This window comes from Choloepus didactylus, chromosome 1, assembly GCF_015220235.1.
Source record: "Choloepus didactylus isolate mChoDid1 chromosome 1, mChoDid1.pri, whole genome shotgun sequence".
Taxonomy (NCBI): Eukaryota; Metazoa; Chordata; class Mammalia; order Pilosa; family Megalonychidae; genus Choloepus; species Choloepus didactylus.
In genome coordinates, this window is record NC_051307.1 from 113,680,007 (window position 1) to 113,696,941 (window position 16,935).

General features: G+C 36.3%; 1 protein-coding gene across 1 annotated transcript in view; it reads left to right on the forward strand.

Annotated features, from left to right (window-relative positions):
- The window catches only part of GNB4 (G protein subunit beta 4), a 110,700-nt gene that overhangs the window by 62,556 nt on the left and 31,209 nt on the right, over nucleotides 1-16,935 (forward strand). Inside the window, exons 3-8 of the mRNA XM_037840136.1 lie at nucleotides 2,534-2,572; nucleotides 3,300-3,406; nucleotides 11,256-11,319; nucleotides 12,806-12,968; nucleotides 14,072-14,138; nucleotides 14,246-14,447. Coding sequence (XP_037696064.1) covers nucleotides 2,534-2,572; nucleotides 3,300-3,406; nucleotides 11,256-11,319; nucleotides 12,806-12,968; nucleotides 14,072-14,138; nucleotides 14,246-14,447 — 642 coding nt within the window. The remainder of the gene's footprint in view (nucleotides 1-2,533; nucleotides 2,573-3,299; nucleotides 3,407-11,255; nucleotides 11,320-12,805; nucleotides 12,969-14,071; nucleotides 14,139-14,245; nucleotides 14,448-16,935) is intronic.

The following is a 16,935-nucleotide window of genomic DNA, read 5'->3' on the forward strand; positions in this document are numbered from 1 at the left end:
TCAGGCCTTTATGGTCATTTCTGGAAATTCTTTTCATTGTAGGAAAGTGGGCTAAATTATTCCTTGCTAAATGAGGTTTCCAAACCCACAGTTTGGCTAAGAATGAGAGAATCAAATCATATGTTTGTGCAACTACTTTTGAACCCTTACAGAGAAAAATTCTAAGTGTTTATAAATAGGTTGAAAGGGCAGCCAGAAAGATCAAATTTTCCATCCAGTCTTTGCTGCAAGCTGAAGCAGGCATTTTTTCCCTTGGCTGACTGGAACAAATTGTCCGTTGGGGACATTTATTCAACAAATATTGGTAGACTTATCTTTGCCCAGGAGTATTCTTGGCACTATAGGGAAAAATAAAGTTGTAGAGGATACTATCTCTCCTAACCTTTGTGAAGAAAAAAAATTGTTTTAAGTGTAGCAGGAAGAATTAATTGTGCTTCTGATTTTTCCATGTTTATGAAGCTTCTAAATTTATTAACTAATAAATTTAGTTTTAAACATTTTGATTCTAATTAAATATCTTTGTTGTTTTGTTATGATCATTTATGTTCCACTTTGTTTTGATAATTCCCTCTAGTTTGTATAAAAATTTCAGGTCTCTTTGGAAGGCTATGTTATAATGTTTAGACATAAACACCTGTTTACATTTAGGGACTCTGCTGTTTAAATATAAAAGTATAGATGCCACTCAAAGTTTTCCTATTACATAAAATTATTTTCCTGAGATAATCATGCTTTTGTCATATTAGATCTAAAATTTTTTGTAATTCTACTAGCATCTATATATGATTTATTTGCAAAGCATTTAAAGAACTGTTATTTTTCTTCTGTATTTCTGACGTGATCTAGAGTATAATATAAATACCCTTCCTATCACCTCAACTTTTAGATGGCAGTACAAATAGAAGGGAACTCAGAACTCTTGCTTCCTGCTGAAGCTTAGTAATAAATATAACTGAATATCATGGGCTTTTAAAATCAACCTAGTTCACTTTTATTCAGGGGATGCAATTTTGAAAGCATCTTAATCAAAAATTAAAATATATTTGCACAAAGGAATAGAATTGAGAGTCCAGAAATAAACCCATAAATCTATAGTTATTTGATTTTTGACAAGGGGGTGGGTTGTATCAAATATAACTATATGTAGTTATTTGATTTTTAACATTTTGTGGGGGAAGAATAGTCTTTTCAAGAAATGGTGCTGGGACAATTGGATGGATAGTCACATTAAAAAGAATGAAGTTGGACTCCTTCCTCACAGTACTTACAAAAATTAGCTTAAAATGGATCAAAGACCTGAAAGTAAGAGTTAAAACTATAAAACTCATAGAAGGGACTGTAGATAATGAATCTTCATGACCTTGGATTAGGCAGTGATTTCTTAAATACAGTAACAAAATCACAAACAACAAAATAAAAAATAGATAAATTGGATGTCATCAAATTTTAAAACTTTTGTGCATCAAAGGATATTATCAAGAAAATGAAAAAACCTATAGAAAAGGGAAAAAATCTGCAGATCTTTCTGATAGTCTTGTATGCAGAATATATAAAGAATTATTATAACTCAGTGAGAGAAAGGCAACTCAATTTAAAAATGATCAAAGGACTTAGACATTTTTCCAAAGAAGATATACAAATGGCCAGTAAGCACAAGAAAATAGGTTTGACATCATTAGTCATTAGGAAAATGCAAATCAAAACCACAATGAGATACTACGTCATACCAACTAAAAAGCTAGAATAAAAAGTCAAGTGATAACAAGTATTGGTGAGGTTGTAGAGAAATTGGAACTCTCATGCTGTGCTGGTGGGGATGTAAAATGGTGCAGTCATTTTGGAAGACATTTTGGGAGTTTCTCAAAAAGTTAAACATAGAGTTACCATATGACCCAAGGATTCGACTCCAAGAGAATTGAAAACATTTGGTCTTGCGAAAACTTATATATAAATGTTCATAATAGCCAAACAGTGGAAACAGCCCAAATGTCTATCAGTTGATGAATGATAAACAAAATGTGGTATAACCACACGATGAAATATTGTTCACCCATAAAAAAGAATGAAGTACTGATACAAACGACAATATAGAATTATCTTGACAACATTATGCTAACTGAAAGAAGTGGGACACAGAAATCACATATTGTATGATTCCGTTTATTTGAAATGTCCAGAATAGGCAGATCTATAGAAAGTAGATTAATGGTTGCCATGAGATGAGAGGAGAGGGAGATTGGGAGGTGTATGGGGTTTCACTTTGGGTGATGACAGTGTTGTGGAACTAGATAGTGGTGATGGTTGCAAGACATTGTGAATAGAATAAAAACCACCTAATTTTGTATACTTTAGCATGGCTAAAATGGTGAATTTTATGTTAGATAAATTTTATCTCAATAAGTAAAGATGATGTGGCACAGAGAAAATTATACAAAAATTATTTTTTGCAAATCTACATTTTTCAATAAAAACATTGTATTACCTTATATAGAGCTTTCCAAGTCTAAGTGTATTGTTATCATCTTTATTTCAGGATGCTAGGAAAGCATGTAATGATGCCACGCTTGTTCAGGTAAAGTTTGTGTTTCCTCAGTTCACTTCAGTAATTCACATGGAACAGCTTGACATGAATGCAGATTACATTGATTCTTTTTATTAATACTTAATTTTAAAAGTCAAGTGAAAATATCTTGATAGGAAAACAAAATGCTACAGTAAAAGTGCTTTTTCAGCATACTTGTTAAGGGATCTGTAGGAAATTAGATGCTATAAAATATGTAGATTCATGTAAATATAGTGTATACTTTTCGAGTAGTTTTTGACTCCTCTTTCTGTGCTCTATTTAAACTTTAAACTTTTTTTTCTTATTTAACTCTTAGGAAGATTTCATTAATTCAATAGTGATCATATTAAGGAAATATTTTATTTGCTATGTAAATACAAAACTAGCTTTCTTATAGATAATTAAAAATGTTTTACTCTTTGATCCTCTACTGTTATACTTTTTTGACTAGCTTATAAATAAAGTTTAGAGTTCTGTCTGTACTTTTTAGTTCATATTCTGTAGGAGATATTCGCACCTAAAATAGGAAATAGGATAATTTTAGATAATTCATACTTTATTCTTTTTTGAACATGTGGATCCCATAACAACTCTTTAGAATTTCTTACATTGTCTTCAATTATTATGATTCTTTTATGTCTGTACGTTTTCCCCTAGTAATTAAGTGTTTCTGGTTTTAAGGTACCTTTTGAACTATGCCTAAGATAAAGAATAATATTTTTGTTGCTTTCTAAAGATCACATCAAATATGGACTCTGTGGGTCGAATACAAATGCGAACAAGACGTACACTGAGGGGTCACCTAGCTAAAATTTATGCTATGCATTGGGGATATGATTCAAGGTTTGTATCTGTCATTTTCAAGCTATTGAAATTATTTTCATTAAGAACTATCACTTTTTCTTTGTTTAGAAACAGACTGTATTTATCAAGTGTTTCCAGAAAATGTTGAACACTTTGTTTTTACTAACAATATACATCAACCCTTTGAAAGTTTAAAAACCTTGAATACAGAAAGGTAATATGGAAAGTAAACTTGCCTCTCAAAAATATCCTTTATCAAATGATCCAGGAAAACTGTTTAGAAGAGGATTTCTTTTCTTTGAAGTAGGGCATTATGCTTTTTAAAAAATTCTTTGCTTTTTAATATGCCAAAAACATTTTATTGTATATTAACCTGTAAATTTTAGTTCTTCAGCAAGTATTTATTGAATACATTCCTTATAAAAATCACTAGGTATTATTATAATTATTTATTGCCTTTGTTAGTTTCTTAGGTCTGCCATAACAAAGTACCACAAAATCGCTGTTTTAAAACAATAGAAATCTATTGTTTCACAGCTCTGGAGGCTAGGAGTCTGAAATCGAGGTGTTGGCAGGGCCATGCCCTCCCTGAAGCCCGTGTGGGAGAGTCTTTTCTTGCCCACCCCCGTGGCTTCTGGTGTTTGCCAACCATCCTTGGGCATTCTTTGCCTTGTGGATGCATCTCTCAGTCTCTGCCTCTGTCCTCACATGGCTGCCTTCTCTCTGTCTCTTCTCCTCTTTTTATGAGCACAGCAGTCATACTGGAGTAAGTCCCACTCTAATTCACCATGACCTTATTTTACCTTGAACACATCTGCAAAGATCCTATTTCCAAGTAAGGTCGACTTCTGAAGTACTAGGGGTTAGAACTTCAGCGTATCTTTTGAAGGAACACAGTTCAACCCATCATATTATCTAAATCCACAAAGGATGGAATTACACAAAGCACACACACATATCTGACATCTGTTACGCAGTGGATAGTTTGGCCATCAGGATTCACTTTGTACATGTGGTTGCAGTGCAGTCTGTGCCTTTTCCTGAATGTACGGCAATAGTTCTGCCTGCTGCCACTGTGATTGATGGTTCCTTTGATATAGTTTATCTTGTCAGGAAATGTCCTGTGATGGTTAAGGTTATGTGACACCTTGGCTAGATTATAGGGTATAATTGTTTGGTCAAGCAAGCACTGGCCTGATTTTTATTTCATGGATTTAAATCAATAGTCTATGGCTGATCACATCTATAATCAACAAAGGGGTTTGCCTTCAGCAATTAGAGAAGACTCGTCCAATTAACTGAAGGTCTTAAAGGGACAACTGATGTTTTCAGCAGTCAGAAAGAAGGATTTCTATCACTACTTTAGCCAGCCAGCTTCTCCTGGGGAATTCATTGACCCACAAGGAAGTGCACCCCACTCCAAAAGAACTGTGTTATTTTTCCAATTTATATAGACAGATGTTGGGAATATGTATGGGAATGGATATTGAAGGTGTGGGACAATAGTAAGGAACATGAAGTTGGGTCAGGCTGAATTTATTGATGTGGGCCCACTAAGCAGAGATTCTGGATTCAGTGTTGTCGCTTTTGAGGGCTTAGAAAGGGCTCTAACAGTTTGTTTGGGGAGGTGGTTGAAACGTGGATGAAAAGGTTGCCTTTGTTACCTGAAGTTGAAATGCTACAACTGCCCTGATAAAATGTAGGTGAGAGGACTGAAGACTTAGAGACATTGGAATGTTAGAGTGGATTTATTATGTAAGACCTGCTTGGCTAGGTTATAGGGTGTAATTGTTTGGTCAAGCAAGCACTGGCCTGATTTTTATCAATGTCCAGAGAACACACCTTTCACCAGGACTGTGATGAATAAATTTGTAAAAGCAGCTCCATCTCATCCTTGAAGAGCTCTGTGGTCACTCTTCTCTCTAGATCAATTATTACTGTGGGAATTGCTTCCACTGAGCTTGAATCTTTCAGCACAGTGGGGATGATCGGATTCTGGGTTGGCATGAGCCAGGTGGCAGCACTGAGTTGCCAAAGACAAAGTGGGTATGGCTGCTGTAACAGACAACAGAGTCAAAGCGGTAATCAGAATACTCTGACTTGCAGAGACCAATGGTATTAGCTAGTTGATAATAGAATACCTAGAAGTGAAGTAAATGGGCAGTCTTCTAAATTCGTACTTGATCTGCATAAGCAGAAGAGTTCTAGGTCAAGTGAACAACAGTCTGACTTGAATCACAAAAACAGATAGTTATGGCCTCTCAGTTCCCAAGCTTGAGACCGTTTGCAGACCCAGAATGCCTTGAATGAAGGGAAGGCTGGATCCCCATGGAGAAAGATGCTGTTACCCTGCCAAAAATTTATACTGTTAATTTTCCTCCCAGCCTTCCCCACAAAACTACAGGCTTTTACCAGGGTAACTGTGCATTGAGGAAAAGGAAATGATGAGACATTTCAAGGATTATTCAACACTGACTCTGAACTGACATTAATTTCAGTAGACCCAAAATTTCACTGTGGTCCACCAGTCAGAGTAGGAGCTTATGTTGATCAGGTTTTCAATGGAGTTTTAGCTCAGGTCCATCTAACAGTGGGTTCAGTGGATCCCTGAACCCATTCTGTGGTTATTTCTCCAGTTCTGGAATGCATAATTGGAATAAGTGTACTCAGAAACTGGCAGAATAACACAGAATCTCTGTCTTGTAGAGTAAGCACTACTATGATAGGAAAGGCCAAACATAAGCCATTGGAATGGTTTCTACCCAGCAAAATAGTAAATCAGAAAAATACTACATTCCTGGAGGGCTTCATGTGCAGGCTTGAAGGATGCAGTGGTGGTGATGCCCACCCCGTCTCCATTCAGCTCTTCTATTTGGCTTGTGCAGAAAACAAATGGATCTTGGAGGATGACAGTGGATTATCATAAACTTAAACAGGTGATGACTCCAGTGACACGTGCTGTTCCAGATGTGGTTTCATTGCTTAAGCAAATCAACACATTGCTGGTATCTGGTATGCAAGTTTTTATCTGGGAAATGCTTTTTTCTCAGTACCTCTTAAAGACCACCAGAAACAGTTTGCCTTCATCTGGCGAGTCTAGCAATACACCTTTCCTTTCTTACCTCAGGAGTATATCAACTCTCCAACTGTATATCATAATCTAGTCCTTGGGGACCCTGATTGCCTTTCCCTTCCAAAAGACGCTGGTCCATTATATTGATGACATTATGCTAATTGGACCCACTGAACAAGAAACTATTCTAGACTTACTGATATGGTATTTGCATGTCAGGTGGCAGGAGAGAAATCCTACAAAAATTCATGGACCTTCCAACCTATTGGCCTTCTTCCTCTAGACCCCCGGTGTTGGTCATGTCAAGATATCTCTTCTAAGGTGAAGTATAAGCTGTTGCGTCTGGTACCTCTTACAACCAAAAAAATATGTTGGAAGCAACATATTTTACATTTGGGTGTAGTACTCGAGCCCATTTACTGACTGACCTGAAAAGCTGCTAGTTTTGAGTTGTTGCTGAAACAAGAGGAGGCTCTGCGGTAAGTTCACACTGCTGCACAACTGTTTTGCCACTTGGGCTCTAGGATCCAGCATATCCAATGATGCTGTAAGTTTCAGTGGCAAATGGAGATGCTGTTTGGAGCCTTTGGCAGGCCCCTATAGGAGAATCATAGTGTAGTCCCTTAGCATTTTGGAGCAAAGCCCTGCCATCCTCTGAAGATAGCTACTTTCCTTTTGAGAAACAGCTTATTGCCTGTTACTGGGCCTTAGTAGAGACTGAACTCTTAACCATGGGTCACTAATTTACCATGAGAGCTGACTTGCCATCATGAACTGGGTTTTGTCTGCACCAAGCCATAGAGTTGTGCATGCATAGCAGCACTCTGTCATCAAATGAAAGTGGTATATATGACATCGGGCTCAAGCAGGCCCTGAAATCACAAGTGAGTTACATGAGGAAGTGGCCCAAAAGCCCATGGCCCCCCACTCCTGCCACATTACCTGCTCTTTCCCTGCTTGCAGCTGTGGCCTCTTGGGGAGTTGCCTAGAATCAGTTTACTGAGGAAGAGAAAATTCAGGCCTGGTTTACAGATGCTTCTGCATGATATACAGGTACCACCCCAAAGTAGGTAGCTGTAGCACTACAGCCCCTTTTTGGGGCATCCCCGAAGGACAGTGCTGAAGGGAAATCCTCCCAGTGGGCAGAACTTTGAACAGTGCATCTGGTTGTTCATCTTGCTTGGAAGGAGAAATGGTCAGAGGTGCATTTGTATACTGATTCATTGGCTGTGGCCAGTGGTTTGGCTAGATAGTCAGGGACTTGAGAGGAACATGATGGGAAAATTGGTGACCGAGAGGTCTGGGAGAGAAGTATGTGGATAGAACTTTATGAATGGGTGGAAAACATGAAGATACTTTTGTAACATGTGAATGCTCAACAGAGGGTGACTTCAGAGAAGGATTTTAATGATAAGTGGATGGGTGACCTATGGCTACCAGTCGGCCTCTTTCCTTAGCCTCTACCTGTCATTGCTCAGTGGGTTCATGAACATGTGACCATGGTGGCAGAGGTGGAAGTTACGCATGGACTCAGCAACATGGACTTCCACTCACCAAGGCCTGTCTGGCTACAGCCACTGCTGAGTGCTCAGTCTGCCAGCAGCAGAGACCCACACTCAGTCCCCAGTATGGCACCATTCCCCGAGGTGATCAGCCTAATATCTGGCAACAGGTTGATTACATTGGGCCACTTTCATCTTGGAAAGGGCACCATTTTGTTCTTACTGGAACAAACACATACTCAGGATACAGATTTGCCTTCCCTGCATGCAGTGCTTCTGCCAAAACTACCATTTGTGAACTTACAGAATGCCTTATCCTTTGCCTTGGTATTCCACACAGCATTGCTTCTGATCAAGAAACCTGCTTCATAGCAAATAAGTTGTGGGATTGAGCAAGTGCTCATGGAATTTACTGGTCTTACAATGTTCCCCGTTATCCTGAAGCTGCTAGGTTGGTAGAATGGTGGAAAGGTTGTTTGGAGACTCAATTACATCCCAACTGGGTGGCAGTACCTTGCAGGGTTCAGGCAGTGTTCTCCAGGAGGTCATTTATGCTCTAAAGTCAGTGTCCACTTTATGGTGCTGTTTCTTTCTTCCCCAGGATTCATGGGTTGGGAATCAAGGGGTGGAAATGAGCATGGCATCACTCACTGTCACCCCTAGTGATCCACTAGAAAAATTGTTGCTTCCTGTTCCATCACCTTCAGCTCTGCTGGTCTCTAGGTCTTAGTCCCAAAAGGAGGAGTGCTTCCACCAGGAGACACAGCAATGATTCCATTGAATTGTAAGTTGACACTGCCACCCAGCCACTTTAGTCTCCTCACGTCTCTGAATTAGGCAGAGAAGGGAATTACTGTATTGGCTGGGATGATTGATCCTGACTATCAAGGGGAATTAGGACTGTAACTGCACAATGGAGGTAGAGTTTGCCCGGAATATAGGCAATCCCTTAGGGCGACGCTTAGCACTACCATACTCTGTGGTTAAACTCAGTGGAAAACTTGCAACAACCCAATCCAGGCAGGACTGATAATGACCCAGACACTTCAGGAATGGAGGTTTGGTTCACCCAACCAGGGGAAGAACCACAGCCCACTTAGGTGCTTGCTGAGGTAAAGAGATTATGGAATGGATAGTGGAAGGAGGGTAGTTATAAATACAAGCTATGCCCATGTAACCAGTTGCAAAAACAAGGACTAGAATGGTTATGAGTGTTTCTTCCTTGTGTTGTTATGAATGTTTGTATAAAGCAAATATCTTTGTTATCTTCCCTATCTTATCTCCTTACCATATAACATAAGTTGTATTAACTTTATATCATAGTATATATGTTATAGGATAGCAAGTTTAAGAGTGACTATCACCCAAGGACTTATATCCTCTTCTGGGGAAAGGTTAGTGTGTTTCTGGTTGTACTCAGGACAGTTGAATGTTAGGCAAAAGTATGACTGTTATTGTTTTTATTTAGAGATTAAGTATGGTTTTGGGAGATGTGTGGCAGCCAAGTTGATACAGGTGGGCTTGATGCTTTAGGTCATGTGTCAGCATGTATAGGTTGTAGTGTCCACTTGTTTGGTGAAGCAAGCACTAGCCTGATTGTTACTGTGAAGATATTTTGTGGGTTTAAATCATTAGTTGATTGCTTCTGTGGCTGTTTACATCTACAATCAACAAGGAAGTTTGCCCTCAGCAATGAGAGAAGTCTCATCCAATCAGTCGAAGGCCTTAAAGGGAGAACTGATGATTTCAGCAGTCAGAAAGAAGAATTTCTATCTCTTCTTCAGCTAGCCAGCTTCCCCTGGAGAATTCATTGAAACCTTCACTGGAGTTCCCAGCTTGTGGCCTAACCTACAGAATTCAGACTTGCCAATCCCTGCTATTACTTGAGGCGATTCCCATGATAACTCTCATAACATCTACATATTTATTCATCTCCTATCAGTTCTGTTTCTCTGGAGAACCCTGACTAATACATGTCCAGACCAAGAAATTACTTTTCAATAGAAGGTGCATATTTATTCTCTTCTTTTAGGAGACTCAACTCTAAAAATCTAGAGGAAGCCTCACCTACTTGTTTTTAATGCTTGGCACACGCTAGGATGTAAATGGGATATTTGAGTACTGAAATGTAGAATGTGTGTTTTAAGAGGGTGTAAATAAAATTAAATAATTGGCAAGTGACATAGAGCGAGGTGAAGTGTTTTATTCTTTTTCTTAAAGAAGTTTAAGATAAAAATAATTGGCCTATAGATGTACCAGACTTTTAACTCAAAATAGAATCAATTGAAATGTTACTCTTGCTTTCCTTAAAATTTTTCTCAAGATTATTTTGTCACAGCAAAATAAAAGTATCACCAAGGAGCTCATCTCACATTGTCTTCCCACCCATTCTGATTATCAGCTCATTGCTTAAGGTTTTTCTTGCCTTGTATGTTAACTTTTAATTGATTTTTAAAGAATTTCCTTTTAGCTGCCATCCTAAACACCATTTATCAGATCTTCCCTTTCGTAAAAACTTTCAGTGATTAGTACTGATAGTTTTCTGTAGTGAAAAGAATTGGCTGGCTTGGAGATAGGGAACACCTTTTCTAAATTCTGTACAACTGTAACATTCACGGTTCCTGAATGTGTTTTTTTTTACCTCTTGTCATTGATTGTTCTTTACCCTTCTCCTACAATAGACTTTTCTCTTTCTTTGGCACTTGAAATTTCATTTTTCAAGAGTTCTGTTTTGAGGGACTTTATTAACTCAGTATTTTCCTTCTTCCTGTCTCCTATAGGATTTAATTATTTTATATCACTCCTCTGACAGTTTTCATTTACTTGATTTATTGTAAATATGTATAAATGTCTTATCTCCCCCAGATGGTAGAAGTTTCAAGAGCACAAGGCATATCCTGCATTGTACTCATTGTAGCCTTGCATTCACAAGCTTTCAATTTTTAGATTGAAGGAAATACGATTGTTTGGCTTTTATCTACTCTACTGTCATTAAATTTTAGTGAGTCAGTGAATGATAAACCAGTCAGCTAGTATCTACCAGAATATTGAATAAGAATTAAAATGTTGTCACCAGGAAAAAGTTGAATCATAACCAGAGACATTTTTAATCAATTGTTAAATTTTATTTTGAAAAATGTTGGCATTCAGCATAATTATTGTAAAAGTTGGGAGAATATTTTTGGTATCAAGATGTTAATAAGGAAAAATGTATTTTTCTTTTCTAAACTGTACTACATTAATGCAATGCATATGTAATTGAAACAACTTTTGTCCTTCAGGTATCAAATTATTTTTCTGTTTGTTCCTCTAGGCTACTAGTCAGTGCTTCCCAAGATGGAAAATTAATTATTTGGGATAGCTATACAACAAATAAGGTAGAATTTCTTAATCATTGTTTTAAATGACCTTGTATTTGGTTTGCCATCTACCAATTCTTTTTTAGTCTACTACTTCAAACTTAAGTTTCTTTCTGAGATAAATTTATTTGATTTCTTTTCATCTAGATCCTCTCTTTAGGCTCAGTGTTTGGTTTTAGTATTTGGCCCTTTTGAATTCCCATGGACAAATATGGGAATATTGTTCAGTGTGCTTAATTTGAGTCTCATATTTCATATCTAATATGAGAAAACAGTATGTACCATTTTTACATATTAATGAGTTTTCTTTTAAATGACTGTTTCCCAATAAGTTAAAGACCTTGATATTTTTATTTCTAGTCACGGGTAAGCTCCCTGGGTAGTTTAAAGCTTTTCTTTGGTCCACTTCTGGCAATGATCTGAATTTCTTGACTGCTTAGAAGATACACTATATTGGAGGCAAATTAGAACTTGATTTATCACTTGGTGGTTAAAAGACTGTGGTTTTAAAATGTCCACTGCTGGGAATCCCTAAATTACAGTTGTTGGGTTGTAGTAAAAAGCACAGAATACTTTTATAAACAAAACCTTTAGATTCTCAGTACACTTATACCATTATTCTTTTTAAACATTTGAAAATACTATTTTATGAAATAGTGACTTCAGCCTGATTGAGATTTTAAAGCTAGTGATGACAATTTAGTACTAGAACAGTTTTCTATATTCATAGACATTAAGTTTGTATCTGGTAGTTTCAACTATATTTTCCTAAAACACATGATTTTTTTAGTTTTAAGAATATCATTTTAGGGTAAGTGAGAGCACAGTAATAATTATAGGATGTGTTGATTCCCTGTATGGACCATTTAGCCTTTCTATTCCTAAACATCTTAAATTCTGACACCTGACCTGCAAATCAGTGTGTTGAGTAAGAAGGCACTGGACAATGCTGTGACTAGATCAATGCAAAAACTATTACCATTGTTTGAATGAGATCCCAGTGCCCTATTAATAGAAGGATGGTAGTGTCATCTTTTCATTAAAGAACCATTTTTAATTGACTCTGACACTTGTTAATTGTATCCATTTTTATTGTACATTGTTATATTCAGATAAATTTCTCTTTTATACATTGCTACAAAAACAAAGAATCTTGTTAAAATATTTAATATTTTACCCTTAAATTTTCGAGTAGCTGTGTTAGTATGGAACCTCTTTATGATCTTTGCTTCTGTCAAAAAATGATATCTGAAGAGAGTATTCTTAAATCCAAACGATTTGATAACACAGAAAAATAATAGGCATATAAAATGTGCACTAGAATTTTACTTTTCATTGTTCACTTTCTCAAACCCTTACAATCTGTGCTTTTTTTGGCTTACTCTTCTTAGTGATATTCAGTTTTTGGTAATATTTACTTCAGTGTAAATAGGTTTGAAAAATAATTGATTGTGTTTATAATTTTATTTAATGATAGTTTTAATGCACTGTATCTGTTCTGCAGATGCATGCTATTCCTTTGCGATCCTCCTGGGTGATGACCTGTGCTTATGCTCCCTCTGGCAATTATGTTGCTTGTGGAGGACTGGACAATATCTGCTCTATATACAACTTAAAAACCAGGGAGGGAAACGTGAGAGTGAGCCGAGAGTTACCGGGTCACACAGGTAAGCTTCACTGCTATCCTCCTTTCCTGCCAAACCTGACTCCTGTCCTAGAATAGTAGATCAAGGAGAACTAGTAACAAATTGTGCTCTGCTGGCTAAAGGATGAGCGTGAATTGGGGAGAGTAGAAATTACTACGAATCACAGAAACATTACTTTTTATAAGCATAGAAATGGTGACCACAGTTTTATTTTACTTGTAAGCGTAGAAGAATTATTTTTTGTCAAAATATAAATTTGCAGCAAAAAATTCAAACAATGATGAAAAACAAAATGAAAGCAAATGTGGTAATCGTTATTTTCTGCTGTTATGTAACAATTATGGAATTTTGGCATCCGTACTCCCTAATTATATAAGTGAAAAGTATATTGAGAATATATTTTCACTTTAAAATGGTTAAAATGAGAAATTTTGTTTTTGTATATATTACAAACATATATACAAACATATATATTACACAGTTTTAAAAAATTACTTGAAAAACATACTTTGAAGTACTTTTCACTATGTAATAGAATGTTGCTTGATTTGAATAAAGTATTTTGTCAGCAGTATTAATAAAGAATTTATTGCCACACATCTCATTTCTGCCCCTCTGAATTCTTGGTAGTACTACTTGACCCTGCTTTTGCAAAATCTGTAGAATAGCCTTTTCCTGCCAGTACTGTATTTTGAAATATTGATGACTGCTGAGCACTGAAATGCAACCTCTTTCATAAAGCCTTCACTGATGTAGCTCTTGTAATTTCTCACAATGCTTTTAGTTTTTCTCCAGGGTGCTTAATACAGTCTCCTGAAGATAACAGTTTTTGCAGAAAAGAGTATATCTCTATCTGCTAATTTTCTTACGTGACAGGAGCTGTGTGTTACTCAACGTTATAACATATAGAGTGTCTAGTACAATATCATTTACCGTATTAAGTGCCCAAGCAGGGTTTGTTGCAGACAGCATCAAGTTTGAAATAATTAAAAATAGAACTATAGATTATAATTAAAAACACCTGTTGCTTGGGTATTATGTTTTTTAAAATGCATCTTACTATTTCATACGGCAATTGTGTTATTCAATTGATGATAACCTAAAGTTTGCTTTCTATGCTATAGGCTACTTGTCCTGTTGTCGTTTTTTAGATGACAGCCAAATTGTTACAAGTTCAGGAGATACAACTTGGTAAGTTTACTAGAGAAGAACACTAATTTGGGGAATTGGATGGTAGTCAGACCTATTGTAAGAAGAGATAATAACCATTAATTATTTTAAAAAAATTTTAATTATAGTGCTTTATGGGACATCGAAACTGCCCAGCAGACCACCACATTCACTGGACATTCTGGAGATGTGATGAGTCTTTCTCTAAGTCCTGACATGAGGACTTTCGTTTCTGGTGCTTGCGATGCCTCTTCCAAACTATGGGATATTCGAGATGGAATGTGTAAACAGTCTTTCACTGGACACGTGTCGGATATTAATGCTGTCAGTGTAAGTGAATAGCATTTCTAAGGAAAATTTATTACCATTTAAACTATTGAACTCTACAGAATGATTTTTAAAACAAATTGCCTTCTAGAATTCTGATAAATAATGTGCTATTATAACAAAGAATGGCCAAATAATAAGGGTCTGATTCAAGAAAAGTGGAAGGGATTTAATCCATAGACCATGGTCTTTATTTGCAGGTAAACAATAAGTTTAATTTCCAGAATTAGAGAGATAAATCATCTTGAACAAACAGTGAAGTCATTGATGTCCAGAAAAGTGTGTACAGATGAGAAAAAAGTCCCTTATTCTGAGGTCACAGGGAACAACCCAGAGAGGAAACTAAGATAAAATAATGACTGCTTCATCCTCGTATATAAATCAGTACTTTTTTATCTGGCTTAATCTATTTGTTTTTATATGTTTTGGGTTTTTTTTTTTTTTAATCTGAAGTAACATAAATAACTTACACCATTTACTGAGCATCTAATGCATAATTTCATTTAATCTCCACACCATTCTTTGTAGGTGGTAATATCCCTGTTTTAAAAAAGTGAGGAATCTGAGACTCGCAAAGTTGGCTTAGTCGAGTGTCTAGCTCTCTAATATTCCATACTTCAAAAGCCATACTCCTTACCCTAAACAGCTGCCTTTTTCTACCTTATTGTTGTGTTCCCTTATTCATCAAACTGATAAACCTTCAACCAAACTAATCAGGAAGAAAAGTAAGACACAAATTACTAATACCATGAATGAAAGAAGACATTCTATAGATTCTACAGTTATCAGAATAATAAGGGAATATTATGAACAACTCTAAGCCAATAAATTTGACAACTTAGATGATATGAATAAATTCCTTGAAAGACACACACTAAAGCTCACTCAAGAAGAAATAGATAACCTAAATATCATTGTATCTTTTGGGGTGTTTCTTTCCCAGCATTGGGTAGTTTCCTCTCACGCCTTTGCTGATAAGCACTCAGCTGAATAATTGAGGAGAACCCTCAGTTTTCTCTCAGTCACGATTTCCAAAGCTTTCTTCTCTCTGGTGATCTGCCCTGTGAACTCCAGCTTTCATGCATTGCTTGTACCCTCAGCTCGATCTCCTCAACCCACGGAGATCACTGGACTCCAGCTCGGCCCCCCTTCCCTGCACCAGGACTTGTAAGCTGGAGTCATTGCAGAGTTTACCTCATTTGTTGTCTCCCAGGGATGATTCTCCTTTGTTGATTGGTATATTCAATATCTTTAGAACTGTATTTCATATATTTTATCCGTTGTGGGGTGTTTTTGTTGTTGTTTGTTTTTTATTTAGTTGTTGCAAGCATGAGGGTAAATTTCTCTATTGCTTCATCTTGGCTGGAAGCAGAAGTATAGCCAAGAAATAATGTTTTAAACATTATCTTAGTTGAAGAAAGAAATGGATTTGAAGATCTAAAGGGCTTACCAAGTATTTAAAAAAAAATGAATTAAAACAGACCATCACAGACATACACTGTTGAAGTTAGAACATTAAAATATAATGACAAATATCCTGAAAGTATGCGTAATGAAAAGCAGATTACCTAGACACAAAAGAGAAAAATTCAGGCTGGCCTCACACTTTTTGACAAAACACAGTGCTGGAATGTTACTGAACAATATCTGAGTGTTAAGGGAGAAATACTATGAATTTTAAGTAGCAGAGATCATATTTTATGGTAGGGGAGAAAAATAATAGTAACTATAGGGTAAGAGATTAAGACAAGCATAATCACTTAAGAAGATACCTTGTTACTGCTATTAGAAGACACAGATTAAATTGAACTATGTGTTATTTTATAAGAAACACATATAAAACAAAATGGTCCAGAAATGGTAAGAATATTGTTATGAGTAAACAATAAACCAAAGGAAATCTGGAGTAGTAATATTACTATTAGACAAGGTAGAATTGAAGGCAAAAAGCTATAAATAAGATGCGAGAAATACTAAGTTAATAAAAGTTAATCTGTAGTCAAGCAATAACATTGAATTGCATGAAATAAAAGCCATTAGAAATGCAAGGAGAAATGGACCCAAAACACCATTGTGACTTTAATACTCCACTTTGATAAACTGACATCTTAAATAGGAAAGAAATAAGATATTGAGGATTTAAATAACATAATTTAATAAGTTGATATAATAGACATATTGCACTCTGTACTCAAATGCTCATTGAATGTTTATAAAAACTGATCATATGTTAACTTACTAAAGAAATAGTAAATAAATTTAAGATAAATAGTTCAAGATATCAGGAAAAGGACAGTACCCACTTTAGGAGAGTGAGAGGAAGGAAATGGTAAATAGAAAAGCAGAAATGTAGACTGCGAAGTTTGGGAGTCTCTAAGACCACCCTCCCTGTGGCACCAACCACAAGTTCAGGGGTCCCCAAGACCCTCCTGTTGGTGTTTTTATCTGGTTTTGCATTCATGGTGTCTGAAAATGGTAACAGCAACTCCTT